The sequence below is a fragment of the Cheilinus undulatus genome, linkage group 2 (genome assembly GCF_018320785.1).
Source record: "Cheilinus undulatus linkage group 2, ASM1832078v1, whole genome shotgun sequence".
Taxonomy (NCBI): domain Eukaryota; kingdom Metazoa; phylum Chordata; class Actinopteri; order Labriformes; family Labridae; genus Cheilinus; species Cheilinus undulatus.
This window is the reverse complement of record NC_054866.1, coordinates 17,146,860-17,163,433: the sequence shown is the minus strand read 5'-3', so window position 1 is coordinate 17,163,433 and position 16,574 is coordinate 17,146,860. Positions and strand designations below refer to the sequence as shown.

The window sequence follows — 16,574 nt, the reverse complement described above, 5'->3', positions numbered from 1 at the left end:
ACACACTTTCACATGGCAAACACATTGAAAACAAGAATATGTTGAAGGTTGAAGCAATAATATAAAAACATGTTTACACTATCTTTATGTGGGTTTTCAAGTTACTAAGTACTTTAGCTGCATGCTAACAACAACCAAGCTTCTATTTCTTAGATATAATACTTTAATCTGAGCACCTTTTAATCTATTTGTCTGTGTATGTGCAGAGTGAAGGCAGGCTGTGACCGGCTGATTGAGGTGGACGACATGATGATTATGGGACGTAAACCAGACCCCATGTGTGTCTTCACCTACGTCCAGTCCCTCTACAACCACCTGCGCAAGTTTGAGTGAAGAATAAAAGCTCAGGATGTAATGTTGAGCACAATTTCTTTATTTTTCCCTATGTAACTCTGAGAGATCAACTGTGGGGTGGGGGCGCTTTGAAAAGACTGCACCGCCCCCTAGTGGTGGCTAAATCAACGTTCCTCTCCCGACTGCAGGAAGAGAGAGCACAGAGCACCTCACAGGCACACGCTGGACAGTGACTCTGGTAGAAAACTGCCTCCTGTGATGTAATGAAGATAATGAATTTACAAACCAATATCAGGGTTGGTTTGTTTTATATGTGTGAGTTTGTGTGAATGTCTGTACTCAAGACATTTTGGATGATGAGTGCAACTATCACTGTGTTAAGAGTCCATTTAACTTCTACATTGCACCAATAGAGTTTGTGTATTTCACTGAATAACTGAGCAATGGGTTTGTGATGGTGAGGAGCACACTGTGGGCAGGTAAACTGACAAAACAAAATACTGTATGTTTTGGTGAGAAACAACTGTCCATTTACATGTATGTCCACATATGCTGTGATGTTGTGTTATGATATGAGGAATAAAATCAATAAACTGTATCATTTGTCAATTATATGTGTGCACGTGTTGTCCCATACAGGGTAGGAATACAAAATGGAATGATATTATCTGCAGATATTTGATTTAAAAGGGATTCATCATTAACGGCAGATATGAACATTTCTTCCAATATTTACAAGTGATATTTTGGCTGTTAAAATCTGCCTGTATCAGCTGTAAAAAGTCGTTGTACACACAACTTTCCAGTGGGTGTGGCTAAGTTGACCCAGTGGCACCCCCTACAGTATTTTAAATTGTTTTCACACACCCCCTGCTGCACATTTGACATAGGATTATAAAAATTGGCAGACTTATTTAACATCCCTGGACATACTAAACTGCCTTCTGAACCTACACTCACCGGCCACTTTATTAGGCACACCTTGCTAATACGGGGTAGGCCTCCCTTTTGCCTTCAGAGCTGCCTTAATTCTTTGTAGTTTCAATGAGGCGTTGGAAACAATCCTCAGAAATTTTGGTCCATATTGACATGAAAGCATCATACAATTGCTGCAGATTTGCTGGCTGCACATACATGATGTGAATCCCCCATTCCACCACATCCCAAAGGTGCTCTATTGGACTGAGATCTGGTAACTGTGGAGGCCACTGGAGTACAGTGAACTCATTGTCATGTTCAAAAAACCAGTTTGAGATGATTTGAGCTTTGCGATCATTTTAGCAGTTTTACAGCTTGTGGCATGAATTCTTGAAGGAACTTTTACTTTCTAGTTAAATTTTTGAAATCAACACGTTTTACTCTTACATGTCATTTATACTCTATTGATGCATTTTGTACCCTCTAGACACCTTCAAGGCAAAAATGTACATGTAAAAAAACTGCCTTTAAATCACCATACATTAATATTTTTTTCTACCTTTTTTTCATAAATCTCTTTAATAACTTCAGACCTGCTCAAAACTACCAAACATTCAATCATTTTCAAGATTTTTAACTCTTTCAATGCCAGTTTGATTTTTGAAATATTTTATTTTCAACTGAAAAAAACACAAAAATTGAGTAATTTTCCATAAAAATAATAGAAGAAAGAAGGGCCTTTGGTGCTGATAAGAATCTTGGATGGGCCAAAGATTAGCAACAAAATTGATTTGATTGCATTAGTATTTTAAATGTAGTGCCAGCTTTAACATTAGGGCACCCTCTGGACACCTTTGAGGCAAAAATTTACATGAACAAAAAAACGGCTATTAAATCACCATACATCAGTATTTTTTCTACTTTCTCTTTATAAATCTCTTTAATCTCTTTAACAACTTCAGACTTTCACAAAACTACCAACCCTTCAATAATTCTCAGAATATTTACCCTTTTAATGCCAGTTTGATTATTTGAAATAGCCTATTTCATTTTTTACTGCAAAACCAAAACCAACCAAACAAAAAAACACATAAAAAGTGAATTATTTTCCACGTAGGGGTGATAAGAGTCTTGGATGGGTCAAAGATTAGCAACAAAATCCATTTGATTGCATTAGTATTTTTTACATAGCGCCAGATATACCCACTGGACATCTTCAAGGCAAAAATCCCCCCATTGACTTCCATTAAAACCACATTTTTTAAATCTCACTGTCATTGCAGTATAAAATCATGCATTCTTTGATGTCAGTATTTCAATTTGAAGAAATCTAGAGAAATTTGAAAATTTTACTGTATTCCACCAGATTCAACCATTTACCCATTGTAGGCCCAGGCACAAAAGTATAGTATTTTTGCCAGTTATATCATGGAGAGTTTTTATGTGTGTTAGCATGGGTGTGTGTGTGTGGATGCGTGCATGCCTGGGTGTGTGTGTGTGTGTGTGGGAGAGAAAGTGTGTGTGTGAATCTGTAAGCATGCACTGATCATTTCAGGGGTGAAAAAAGGGCGTCTTTTAAAGGATGTGTTTCATGTGTTGAGACTGTTTCCTTCAATTATGAACCATCTTCAAAATAAAAACAACACTGACTCAACAGAACCTGGAAAAACTCATTCACATCTTAATTTTTTACGGATTAGATTAATGTTATTCACTCCTCTCTGGTAACAGTCAAAAATCCCTCTCCTGCCTCAAACTGCATGCAACAGCTAGGCTTCTTACTGGTTACAGACAACATCACATTGCCCCCCTTTTAGCATCTCTACTTTGGCTTCCTGGTAGTTTTAGACTTATTTTTAGGATTTTACTCATTACTTTTACAGGGTCTGGCTCCAATCTATTTAGCAGAACTTTTAACCCCCTATACGCCAGCCTGCAGCCTTAGATCCTTGGGTGGAGACCTTGAGACTTAAAACCAAAGGTGACAGCACCTTTTTCATCAGGGCCCCTTGACTTTGGAACGACCTGGCTGAGGAGATAAGGTGTGTAGAATCATCTTTTAAATCACTTCTTAAAACTCACTCTTATAGACTTGCTTTTATGTGATGTCATGTTCTTATTTGATTATATGGTTTTTATCTTCTCATAGACTTTGACTTTATTTCAATTCTTAGCATATTTCAATTCCCCCCAATCTCTTACTTGTCTTTATTCCTTATCAACCTCATTTTATTTCCTTGCTGTTTTTAATCGTTACTGCATTCCTCACTTTAATGCCTGTATCTCTTTTATTGCTTTTCTTTTGAATGCCATGCTACTTGATTTATTTATTCATTTTTGCTCCCTTTATTTACATTTTACAGCTTTTTGCTGTTACTATTCTCTTTTTGTTTCTCTTTTAATTTCTTACATCTTAAATTTTGGTCTTGTGTAGCTGGGTTCCATGTTGCCTGAGTTCCCATTGTTTTTACTGTTGTCTTTATGGTACTTATGATGTCATTGTGATATCTGCATTCTGATGATGTCTGCTGTCTTAGTTGTGTAGGATTACATGACGCACTCTGATGTCCTGTAATGTCTTAGTTTGCATGTTATCACATGACTAGGTTCTTGATGTCTTACTATGTTGTTGAATTATTATCCTGATCAGGTTTTAGGTTAGATTCTTCAGCTGTTTTGGATTTTGCTGATAATGTTTGGGTGTCATTTATTCTGTCTTCTTTGTCTCTTTTTGGGGGTTGCTTTGTTTTTCTGTTTGCATCTTCACATGTCAAAGCCCTTTGTAAACCTTTGTTTTTAAAAATTTATATTATAATTGTAATTATTTTTATTATTATTATTACATGCCTAAGTGCATCAAGCTGCTGTCATGTGATTTGCTGATTAGCTATTTGTAATAAAAAGCAATTGAACAGATGTACATAATTAAGTGGCTGCTGAGTGCATTCTAAAAGATTTTTCTGGAGAAAAATTGCATTGAAACTGGATGTTTTGCAAGGACTTGAATTATTTGAATCTGCTTTAGTGTAGCTCATTGAATGAATTTATAGAACCTCTTTTATATGTATCCTATTGTTTAATGAAGGACTGTTGTTTTTCTTTAAATCACAGCACAAAGAGAGAGTGCTGCTTTTTACAGAGCAGATTTATCCTCAGTCTGTTACGTCAGCCTTGATTCCTCTTTGTCAGTATTTTTCCACTTCAAAAAATAATGCCATTGAGACTAATGAAACCTGATACATTTTTTTTTAGGAATATTTGTTTAATTTAAGAAGTGACAGTGGCATAAAAAAACACTGAACTTTTATGATGTTTAATAATTATATAATGACAACTCATTGTGACATATGTGAGAACATTTCTGTAATATTTTATTTTTTAATCATCTCTTAATAACTAACAAGATTTAATTCAATACATAATAGAAGAATCCAGTCTGCTTTATATCCAGCAAATAAAGTAACAAAAGGAAAAATGAATTATTCCTTATTTCCAGACAGTGTAATCACCCATTACTGAACCTTAGGCCTCACACACCCATGGCTGTTTTCTTTGACAATTAAAATCATTGATCCTTGCATCTTTACGCACAAGCCCCACACAGTCCTCTTCTCCAATATTATTAGGTTCCCCTGGTCTCCAGTTTCCATTGCCTGTCAGTTCAGTCCCGTCCATCCACAGCCACACGTTTTCCTGCACAATGTCCGACAGACCGATCCAGATATACTGTTCAGCTCTGCTGACATAAACCCGCTCAGCATGTGTTTTTGGCATTGCCAGGTGCCCTCCTCTTACTACACAGTCTTGTTGGCTTTCTTGCCAGGTTTTAGCCGGTGCTCCAGAAGAAAAGTAGTAGCACTTGTTGTTGAACAAAGTCCACCCTTGTTGGCAGGTTTTAGCTAAAGAGAAAAAAAACAAATGTAGCAGGGATTTATACAGGCTATAAAACTAGTATCATCATTATGTTATTAAAAACAACTCATAACTGTTTCAAGGCTTGACCACACCACCTGGGTAAACTCTCCAGGTCATGCTTGGATGAGAAACCGAAGTGAACATTAATAAAGTAATGTATGAAATAAACCGGATAACTCTAAATTTCATCAGCTGTAGCTGCTTTTTTTAATGTTGTTTCATTGGCTAATCATCACAGAGTATAACTTCATCTTCCTCTTATCAGTGTTTTTAAACTAAAATGTAAATTTAGGATGTTTTTCATGGTGGGACACATCCCTACTGTACGTGCATGCATTTTTGGATCCATTTCTCACCTGTTTGTTTGAGCTTTATCTGGTTGGCCTCCTCTTGAAGCTTATCTCGACTTGCAACCACAGCTCCGTATTGGCTCTTCAGAGTCTCTATGTTTCTGGTCGTGCTATTAACTTGAATCTTCAGCTGATCTTGTTCATTTCTGAAGGCGTCTCGTTCATCCCTCAGAGTGTCTCTGTCCTTCGTCAGGTTGAAGGTCAGCATCTTCAGATGGTCTCGTTCATCCTTCAGAACCCCACGCTCCACTGTCAGATTCCCTCGTTCGTCTCTCAGAGCATCTCGTTCTTTTTTGAGAGAGTCTTTGTATCGTGTCAGATTGTTGAATTGTACCATGAATTGATTTTGCTCATTTCTCAGGGCAGTGCGCTCAGCTTTCAGAACTTCACGCTCATCCCTTAGAGTGTCTATCTCTTTAGTCAGATCGCTGAGGTGAGTCTTCAGCTGGTCTTGTTCTTTTCTCAAAGCCCCTAGCTCCATTTTCAGATCATCTCTGTCTTTTGTCAGGCTGTCCGTGTAGTTCATCAGCTCATTTCTCTCTTGTTTGAGGGCTTCTCGCTCATCTTTTAGAGTGTTCTGGTCTTGAATCAGGCCGCTGAAGTTGACTTTTTGAAAGTTTGGCTGATTTTTCAAAGTGCCTTTTCTGTCTTTTGTCAGGTTGTAAATCAGGTTTTCATACTTGTTGTCCCAATGACTGATTGTGCTGTAATCTGAAAACAAACAAAAACATCAACTTAAAATCCATCTATATACACCGCTTATCCCATTCTGTGTCTCTGGAGAGCTAGAGCCTGTCCCAGCTGTCACTGGGTGAGAGGCAGGGTACCACCTGGACTGGTTACCAGTCAAATGCAGAGCAGACATATGGAAGCAAACAACCAGGCATAATCATAGTTGCACCTATGAAGGATTAAGAGTTACCACTTGACCTAACAAGCACATTTTTGGACTATTGGAGGAAGCCAGAGTAACCTTAAAATCAACAAGAAAAGCACTCAGAGAGTGCAGACATCCGCCATTAGCCCTATCTCCCAATAGTACAGAATCCTTTAAAAAATTCCTGGATCCCAGACGGTGATCCAGATCACTCCCAACATCTAATCAGTTCTTCCTTATGCCATTTCTGACATTTCCTGAAAAATTTCATCAAAATCCGTCCATAACTTTTTGAGTTATGTTGCTAACAAACTAACTAGCTAACACACTAACAAACCCTGCCGATCACATAACGTCCTTGGTGGAGGTAATTAAGAATCAATCAAGAGCCATCCATGAACTGCATTTGTATTATGTTTAATATAGAAGTACTGATTAGTTTCCAAATCTAATAATAAGAAAAAAACTGTTTTTGTGTTTTTATTCATCTACTTACTGTGGGCCATCAAGATGAGTGACAGCAGAAGAAGCAGCAGACACACTACAGCGGCTCCAATCCAACACACTGAAGAACAAATGATTGACAGAGCCAATAAAAAAACACCAGCGAACAATCAATAGATGTTCTTCAAGGGTTAATAATCCATGCTTTCCTCCCTGTCTGCATTTATTCATGCAAATCACAGCTTATTCAGTAATTAAGTATCCTTATTTATTCCATGTTAATGCACTGCATGTTGGCTAAAAGGTATTCAAGTGAATATTCTTACCTAAAATCCAACATCCTCTTCCTTTCTTTGCTCCGTCGAAATTGTGGTCAATTATCAGAGGCATCTTGTCAGATTTGTTGTCAGTGACTTTCACCCTTCCAGTCCTTACCCTAACACTGGAACACTGAACCTGACATTAAGTTGTTTTTATTGCGTAGTGAACTTGCTGATACTGCAAAAACATGCCGTGACATGCAAAGTTAGAAAAAAAAATCATGCGTTTGGACAGAGACTGTATGTTTTGCAATATAGAGGAAATCCAATAGAGGAAATAGGATATATCACATCAGTTTTCTTGGGAAGTATTTCAACAGAGAAACTGTTGTATAAAAATCTGTGTCAAGAATGACTTTTCTGTTAGGCACTTGTTTATTACATTTGTATGGTGGTATTTTTACTTATTTTGTCGTGAAAGCACAGCTATTGCAGGGCTTGTATGGTGAAGTCAGATCGTATTTCCTTCTAGGTCTCCATGTCTGTTTTTTGCCTGTTCACTAAGAAATTAACCTTGCAAAGCAGACGGATACGCCCGTTTCCTTGTTTTTCACTGGCAAATCCATTTCGCAAAGCTCCCATCTGAACCTTTTGGGCCCGGTTAGAAAGTGACAGGACCAATCAGCTACGAGGGGCAGTACTTCCAGGCACAGCAGAGTCGCAATGTAAACAAGCAGCAGCAAGAGCTGGTGCAGTTATGGAGGAAGAGATTAGCGTGGATGCTGCTAAAGCGCCAGTTTTATCAGAACTTGACGACATTTCTTCATTAAAAGAAGAACAAAGAACAGCAGTGAGTTGCTTTCTTTTCAAAAACGACAAAAGTCAAGTACTTACATGTCTATAGTCGCCATGTTTCGCGTTATCCCCCAGTAGCTGTGCACGCACAACTAGCGGCTACGTCACGTGCTTTGTTGCTCAGATTGGCCCGTAGAGATGTGACAGACAAAACGTTCATCCAATCATACTCCGAGGATTTTTCAAAGCCTCTACCTTTTCTCAAACGTTTCCTATTAAAGCTTTCTCAGATGGATGTGTGACACAAATCCATCTGGCATGTCAGGTTACTAAGAACTTACAAGTTTTCATATTGAATACACATATGAATACGCCATTTTGTAGTGGTGTCCGAATTCTGAGTGAGCATTGTTATTCACTATATAGTGCGTTCATTCTATCGCACAATTTTTTGGTTGTGAAAAGTAGTGAACAACCGATGGTCACTGGCCCAGCAATATTTACCATAAAGCATCACGGTTACTGCTCTCAAACATGACGGACGAACGAGATGAGCACAGGAACATATATAAAAACTGTTAAAAATGCTTTTTTGTTTGTAGGTTTTACCAGATCTGTAAGAAAATATTAAGGATTCAAAACAAAGTAACTTTTTTTTTTAACTATGATGATTACAAGACATGAGACCATCATCTTTATGCAAAAATAAGTGATAATACACACAAAAAATGTATATTATTTTGTCACTATAGAGACAATTTTTTTTATCTAATAGTAGCTAAATTTATTTTTTTGTGAAAATATGTTATATTTTGTATCAGTTTTCATTGAAATCCTACCGTTAATTTCGATCCTCAGCCGTTGTAAAGGAAATTTATGAGCTGTTGCAACTAAACGTTTTAACTGTGAGACGGCAATGACATCGTCGCCTGAGGCCGGAGTAGTGTCCGAAATCATTTTTGTGTTTTGCAGTTGAGTCCACTGATATCCCACTATATGCAGCTCACTATAGAGTGGATAGGCAGTAGGGAATGAGTGTGTGGTTTCGGACACAGCCAGAGAGAGGAAAAAATATAGCTGTATATGTTTAAATAACCAGAAACAGTAACTTTCATAAAAATAAGGACGGTACCACATCATGTAACATTATGTAAACTGTCATTCTTTCCGTTTTATGGTTTATGTGTTGTCCCAGTGCTTCATTAAGAGTTTCATTTCTTTTGGAAATATTTTGACGAGGGTTATTTCATTTCATTATTATTATTATTTTAATGGAAATTACAGAAGACTACTCACACTGTATTTTATATTTTATGTTAAAAAACTTAAAGCATTCAACATATCAAAAGCCATAGAACTGGTACTTGATTGTCTAAAAAATATAGTTTTATATCAAGCATTATGTACATTTTTTGCTATTGTGAGAATAAAAGGATTTTATCCAACAGTTTGTGGAAAAAATAACATACATTTAAATCAATCATGGGTCAAAAACATGCTTAATTTTCTCATTTCGAAGCCAAAGTGGTACTGAATGAAGAGCCATTTTGGAGCTGAAAGAGCCGGCTCTTCTTGCTGAACTGAACCTTATGATCTGGATTTCTGAAAAGGGAAGTCGTATCCTTTAATTCTCAACCCACAAATAATAGGGACAACACAATTACACCCCAACAAAAAGTCTCTCTGCCAGAACTCACAATTCAGTCAGGCATTTCAACAGACATCCCAGATAGATGCAGTCAGCCATATACTAGGTTTTAACCTAGTCTTGTTTCACCCGTAGACAGCTCTCTGTTTTTTTACACCTCTAACTCAAAATGCAGACAGCATAGGGAAACCTCAAATCCCAAACTGAGTGTAGACATTCAGCGCTATTTATTGTTTGACTAATCAATGTAATAGGACATACCTGGGCAGAAAAACACACCTGTCGGTCACATGTTCCAATACTTTTGCTCACATGAAAAATGGGTGGGTTCAAACAAAAGGTGCTATTTTCTAAGTTGTGTATCAGATCCAGATGTAAATACCTGGATCTAAAAGCTGAATTCTTGTCTCATATTCATCTTTTGATGTCAGACCCAAACGTTTCCAGTCTACAGCAAAAATAAAGGAATTGGCCTCACTGTTACAATACTTTAGGAGGGGAGCATACCACTCATGTGAACCGAAGTGTCCTCCAGATGTTTTTAAATAAAGATGTATTGACTTGCCATCTAGAAATATTTTTATGTAGGCTACCATGTCTATCTTTTGTAAAGTTTCAATGGCACAACAGATTATTTCACCATTTTTACTTTCAAATTGTTGAATAGAGAACTGCAAAAATAAAATATCTAATCAATTTTCATTTCCTGCTTAACATTTTCTTGGTTATTAAGGTTTACTTTAAGACATTGGTGGTACCAGGGAAAGACATTTCTTGCTGTATGACTGAGATATTGTTCCTTTTTTCAATTCTGCTGACATTTTATTCCTTTTTGGAAAAAAGTTACCCTTCATTCCAGCTTCTAAAGGGATACATTTTTTCCTATTTATTTTACAGGCATTTGTCAAAAATAAGTTATCAGCCACCAAAGAAGATGCAAGTAAAAAAAGTGGCACATTTAAGATGGGTCCATTTTAATCATGTTATTTTGTCTTTTTTGTTTTAAAATTGTTTTATTGCACGAGAAATGTATATTTCAGTTCATCAACATATTATCCAAAATGTATATATGTATTTGCTAGGGGTGGGAATCACTAGTGGCTCCACAACATATCACGATACTTGGGTCAAGATACGATATTATTGCGATTTTAAACATTTTAGAATACAGTGAGTGTTGCACTACCATATATTGCGATATATTGCGATCTATACCATTTTCTCAACTGTTTAGCTGATTCAGCATTAGTCTTACCCTCATTTTTGTCGTATTTCCACAGTACTTTATTTTCATGTAGCACTTCTTGCAAACTTGATATGTCATGTCCATTTCATCTGTGCCCTGCTTGCGTTCCTAATGTCCTTCCCCTGGTGCTGCCATGTTTGTTGTACTTACTTTCTCCTGCTCTATGACCGTTACCTCTGCCGACCTCACTGGACAAACAATTGTCCAAACAATTTATTTTATTTTTCCATTATCATAGACTTCAGGTAATATTAGCAATTACTTTGAAAAATCGATACTTGGTGGACAAGACGATACAATATATCACCAGACAAAATACCACGATACTATGCTGTATTGATTTTTTCTCCCGCCCCTAGTATTTGCAATATTTTTCTGTATTTTATATTTCTGTATTTCATATTTTATATTAGGGAATTAGGGCTGTCAAAAGAGAACAAATTTAATCCAGATTAATCTCAAAATTTCTGAGGTTAATTGCAAGTAATCACAACCTTTGTATCGCATTTTAGAACTTCATTATTCTGAATTTTTAACTGTTTTGGTGTCATTTTGGATTCCTCTACTGTCTTAAACTAAGGTAATTGACTTCCTGTTTCGGTACAGACCTGCTTTTAGAAAAACAAACTTTTAAACATGGACTTAACCATGGAAAAAAGACTTGCCATGGACTCAAAATGAAAGAAAAGAACATTTAAAAAGTGCAGATGACTTTTGACTTGTCAACTGAGCTGTCTGGGAGTTTTTTTTAACTCATAAATGACATAAGAAAGAGCGGTAGTGCAGCTCATGCCTAACCAAAGTGTGTTAAAATGTCCAATAAAGAATGCAATTTAAAAAATATTAGTGCACTAATTGCGGACCGTACTTAATCACCATTATCTCAATTAATCTTGACAGCCTAAAAGGAAATTAAAAAGTATAACAATATGCTGAATACATTACATGCAAAATTAAACATCTTCATATCTATGTGAATATACATGCATACAGGCATGCTTCATTTTATGCCAGCATACAGATTTTCCAACCACAAGACTTCACACAACAATAAAGGAAAGGAAAAAGTAATGACATTAAGATTAATAAAGATGTTTGTTGAGAATTCAGAGACATTTGGTTTAGGGGCTTTTATTTTGAAAATTTTACACGGTTATACAGTCCACTTTAATGTGGGACAGACCACTTAATCACAGTGGGTTAGTATTGTCCCAAATCATGCTCTGCCATTTACAGGAAGTGACAATGATTTATCTGCCTCTTTTCCTCTTGTACTTCTTTAGTAACAGCAAGTGATAAACAAATGATAAAGTCGAAATTTGCCAGCTATTTTCACTCAGTATCAAATTCATGTAACTTGTATTCTATGTCAACATTATTCACTTAAAAATGATTCACCCCTTGGATAATACACCCTTTAATTGAGTTTTTAAATCAATCCTAGTCAATGTAAATTGGCTTTTTTGTCAAAAAAAAAATCTTCAATGTCAAATTTAAAAAAAAAAGATTTCAACAAAGTAATGGCAAAAATATGTAACATATATAACCGAAATCAGAGATTGTATAAATATTCACCTCATTTAGGTTAGTATTTAGTAGATGCACCTGCTGCAATCACAGCATTGAGTCTATGTGGATAGGTCTCATTCAGGCTTGCACATCTGCAATTTTACTCCATTACTCTTTGCAAAACTGCTCAAGCTCTGTCAAGTTGTTAGGGGGTTTGGGTGGGAACAGCCCTTTTCAAGCCCAGCCACAAATTCTCTATTGGATTGACGTCTGGGCTTTGGCTCAGCAATTCTAGAACATTCATCTTGTTATCTTTAAACTATTTCTGTGTAGCTTTCGCTGTATGCTTGGGGTCATTGATTGCTGAATAATAAATCTTCTCCCAAGCTGTAGTTCTCTTGCAGACTGAATAAGATTGTCCTCTAGGATTTTCTTATATTTTATTGCATTCATGTTACCCTTTATCTTCACAAGCCTTCCAGGGCTGGCTGCTGAGAAGCATCCCCACAGCATAATGCTGCTACCACCGTACTTCACAGTGGAGATGGTGTGTTTGTCGTGATGTGCAGTGTTTGGTGTCTGCCAAACATAGCGTCTGGCCAAAAAGCACCATTCTGGTTTCATCAGACCAAAGACCTTTCTCTCACTTGCCTTGTGCCTTTTGGTGAACTCTAGTCAAGATTTAATAAGACTTATCTTCAACAGTTGCTTTCTCTTTGCAACTCTCCCATAAAGTTTTAACTGGTGAAGAACCCGGGAAACAGTTGTATGCAGAGTCTCTCACATCTCAGAAGCTTTAACTCCTTCAGAGTAGTCATAGTTATCTTGGTGGCCTCTCTAACTCGTCTTTTAGAACAGTCCGTCAGTTTGTGAGGTAGGTCTGATCTAGGCAGACCATAGACACTGAGTTTCTTGGAGTGTTCTTTTGTATTCATGGTGTAATGCTAGCCAGGAATACTAAGTAACCAGTGACTAGACCTTCCAAACACAGGTGTCTTTATACTACAATCACTTGAAACACATTCACTGCATTTAGATAATCTCCATTTCACTGATTGTGAGACTACCAGCACCAGCTGGCTTGACCACTGTTGAATTAGGTCTGTCACTTTAAAGGGGGTGAATATTTATGCAATCACTCATTTTATAGAACATATTTTTGTTTGATTAGCATTACTTTGCAGAAATCTGTTTTCGCATTAGACGTTAAAGTTTTTTCTGTATTTTTTTCTTGTCAAAACAGCCAAATAATATTGACTATTATTGATTTTAAAAATCAGTAAAAGGGTAAAACATCCAAGGGGTGAATACTTTTTAGAGGCACTGTGTGCTCTCAAAATGTTGGATATTTAGTACATAAAAATATGCCCTTTGCAAAACACACCTTTTTAAATTTCTTTTCTTGGTATAAGTTTGTAGACAACCTGGATTCAGGTCTTTAAAAGTTTGATTTTAATGGTTGATCTAAAATGTACCTTACCTGTCTGTACTTATAAAATCTGCTTTGTGCTGAATTGTATCCTGAGACTAATGTCTAAAAATAAGATTACAGTGTTATGAGCTAACACCTGGGATAAAGTTTTTCATCCTTTGAAGCATAGAGTTGCAATGCATTATTCATTTTATTTGGTTCAAATTTGAGATTCCATGACATTTCTCTCAGGAAAGTCTTCATCTACTTTTTGAATTTTGCTCATACTTCTCAATTTTGTAATGTGTTACCCATGAATCTATCTAATATTTTAATATTTCTTTCTGTTCATTTACACTCAGTTTTCTATAGAAGTGGTGTGCATTCTTGGTGAAAGTCAACTGACTTAGTTCTCTGTTGCAATCTTTCTTCAGAAAATTGATGTGAATCCATTTGATTTCCTGTATCTATTCCTCTATATTGCACAACATACAGCATGTTTTTGCAGTGTCAGCAAACTTAATACACATTGAAAACAGCCTAATGTCAGACTCTATGACCCAGTGTTAGTGTGAAGACTGGAAAGGTGAAAGTCACTGACCACAAATCTGCACAAGATGCCTCTGATACTTTATCGCAAATCAGGGGACCTTGAAGGAGACACTCAATACCTGGTGACTGCTGACGACGGAGCAAAGAAAGGAAGGCCATCCCTGAATTTAGGTAAGAATATTCACTTGAATACATTTTTGCCAACATGCAGTACACTATCAACAGGAAATAAATACGAATGTGTTGTTAGTGAAAAGGCGATGATGTGCATGATTGAATGTAGACATGGATGAAAGTATGGATTATTAACCCTTGAAGAACCTCTTTTGATTGTTTGCTTGTGTTTTCTATTGATTCTTTGGACCGTTGGTTTGTCAGCGTGTTGGATTGGAGCCGCTGTAGTGTGTCTGCTGCTTCTTCTGCTGTCTCTCATTCTGATGGCTCAGAGTAAGTAGATCAATATCTTAAAATCACAGCGACAATTCATATTCTGTTAGATTCAAAACCTAATCAGTATTTATCTATCTAGAGCCATATCACCTCCTTAACTCTAACTGAAGAGTCCTGAGCAACCTTCTTATAAAATCTGTTGGTTACATACCTAAAAACAATTAACTGAGTGCATGGGTGGCTCTGGAGAATTATTTTGTTTACATTAATTTTAAGTATTTTTTCTTCCCCAGATTACAGCGCTATTGATCAATGGGACACCAACTATAAACACCTGATTTACAACCTGACAAAAGACAAGAAAGACACTGTGAAAGACCAGCCAAACTTTCAAAACATGATCTCAAGCAACCTGGATCAGGTCCAGAACACTCTGAGAGATGAGCGAGAAACTCTAGAACAAGAGAGAAATGAGCTGAAGAAATACACTGTCAGCCTGACAAGTGACAGAGATGCTCTGAGAAAAGCGCGAGATGCTTCGAGAAATGAACGAGACCGCCTGAAGGTTCACATCAGCGATCTGACTAAAGAGATAGACACTCTAAAGCACGACCATGAAGCTTTGAAAGCTGAGCGGACTGCTTTGAAAAATGAGCAAGACCAATTTAAGACTCAATTCGGCAATCTGACACAATACAAAGATGCTCTGGAAGAACAGCGAGATGTTCTGAGAGACGAGCGAGGGGCTCTGACAGTCGAGCGTGGGGCTCTGAAGGATGAACGAGACCTTCTGAAGATGCTGACCTTCAACCTGACGAAGGACAGTGATGCTCTGAGAGATGAACGAGACGCTTTCAGAGACAAGCGGAATCAGCTGAAGATTCAATCCAATAACCTGACCGACACCTTACAGGCTCTGCAGAGCCAATATGACACTGTGGTTGCAAGTCGAGATACGCTTCAAGAGGAGGTCAATCAGCTCAAACTCGTCCAAAAAGATTACCAAACAGGTAAGAAATCAACCTTAACCTCACAGGGTCTGATTATGAAATGCATGCGAGTATGTACTGCAGGGGTGTCTGAGGGGGAAAAGGACTCCCTCGAAACTGATAGCTCAACCTGGGCTTGCTTCTGTGAGAATCATGCAGTATTATTGGGATGATAATAATACAGTATGATCTCAGGTTACTGTCTCAGGCCTTTTGTCCATCACTGCAGGTTATATGACTTAGTTACTAATGAATCTGTTTGATTTGAATAATCTTCAGTGTCTTGAAGGGTTAACAGACATGCAAAACTTAAGCTACATTTTTATTTTTCTCTAGGTAAAACCTGCATCCAAGGATGGACTTTGTTCAACAACAAGTGCTACTACTTCTCTCCTCATTCCGTGCATAAAGACTGGGAGGATAGCCGTCAAGACTGTTTAGCAAGAGGAGGGGTCCTGGCGATGCCAAAAACACAGCTTGAGCTTGCTTTTGTGGGTACAGGTAATCCCTATACCTGGCTCGGTCTGTCAGACTTGGCGAATGAAAACACTTGGGAGTGGGTGGATGGAACTGTAAAGCGAGGTCGTGAATTCTGGAGACCAGGGGAACCTAATAATGTTGGAAATGAGGACTGTGCAGCAGTTGGAGAAGAAGATCTGCTAATGAATGACTCACTTTGTAGCGGTAAAAATTCATGGGCATGTGAGGCCTAAGGTTCAGTCAGGTTGTCAATAATGGGTGGTTACAGTCTAGAAATAATGAATAATTCATTTTTCCTTGTGTAACTTTATTTGTTGGATTATTATGTTGTGTATAAAGTAAAATCATGTAAGTTAATCAGAGATGATTTGAAATAAAGTGTTATAGAAATATTCCTTTTGATTACACAATGAGTTATATTGAATGAAAAATACTGAGAAAATGCTTTTTGAACCACTTTTTTTATTGATGTAATAATGATTAAATGAAATTTTAT

The 16,574-nt window shown here is 37.1% G+C and overlaps 3 protein-coding genes across 6 annotated transcripts in view; 2 read left to right on the top strand and 1 right to left on the bottom strand.

Moving 5' to 3' along the window:
• smtnl (smoothelin, like) overlaps window positions 1-892 on the top strand; it is a 39,768-nt gene extending 38,876 nt beyond the window's left edge. For all 3 annotated transcript variants that reach the window (XM_041808072.1, XM_041808080.1, XM_041808064.1), the window contains exon 10: window positions 207-892. In XM_041808072.1, the coding sequence (XP_041664006.1) occupies window positions 207-333 (127 nt within the window). In that variant the 3' untranslated portion in view covers window positions 334-892. The remainder of the gene's footprint in view (window positions 1-206) is intronic.
• Window positions 893-4,469: 3,577 nt separating this feature from the next.
• Window positions 4,470-7,234, bottom strand: LOC121523828 (CD209 antigen-like protein B). 2 transcript variants are annotated; one of them, XM_041808885.1, is made up of 4 exons: window positions 7,125-7,234; window positions 6,851-6,919; window positions 5,484-6,188; window positions 4,470-5,111 (listed from the first exon to the last, which is right to left on the bottom strand). In XM_041808885.1, the coding sequence occupies exons 1-4, from the start codon at window positions 7,186-7,188 to the stop codon at window positions 4,735-4,737; spliced, it is 1,215 nt and encodes a 404-aa protein (XP_041664819.1). In that variant the 5' UTR covers window positions 7,189-7,234; the 3' UTR covers window positions 4,470-4,734. The 2 variants fall into 2 exon arrangements, with proteins under 2 accessions (XP_041664819.1, XP_041664826.1); XM_041808892.1 differs by lacking the exon at window positions 6,851-6,919 and having other exon boundaries at window positions 7,125-7,233.
• Window positions 7,235-14,215: 6,981 nt separating this feature from the next.
• Window positions 14,216-16,574, top strand: LOC121524113 (CD209 antigen-like). The gene is made up of 4 exons (XM_041809325.1): window positions 14,216-14,390; window positions 14,598-14,666; window positions 14,903-15,619; window positions 15,935-16,574. The coding sequence occupies exons 1-4, from the start codon at window positions 14,285-14,287 to the stop codon at window positions 16,309-16,311; spliced, it is 1,269 nt and encodes a 422-aa protein (XP_041665259.1). The 5' UTR covers window positions 14,216-14,284; the 3' UTR covers window positions 16,312-16,574.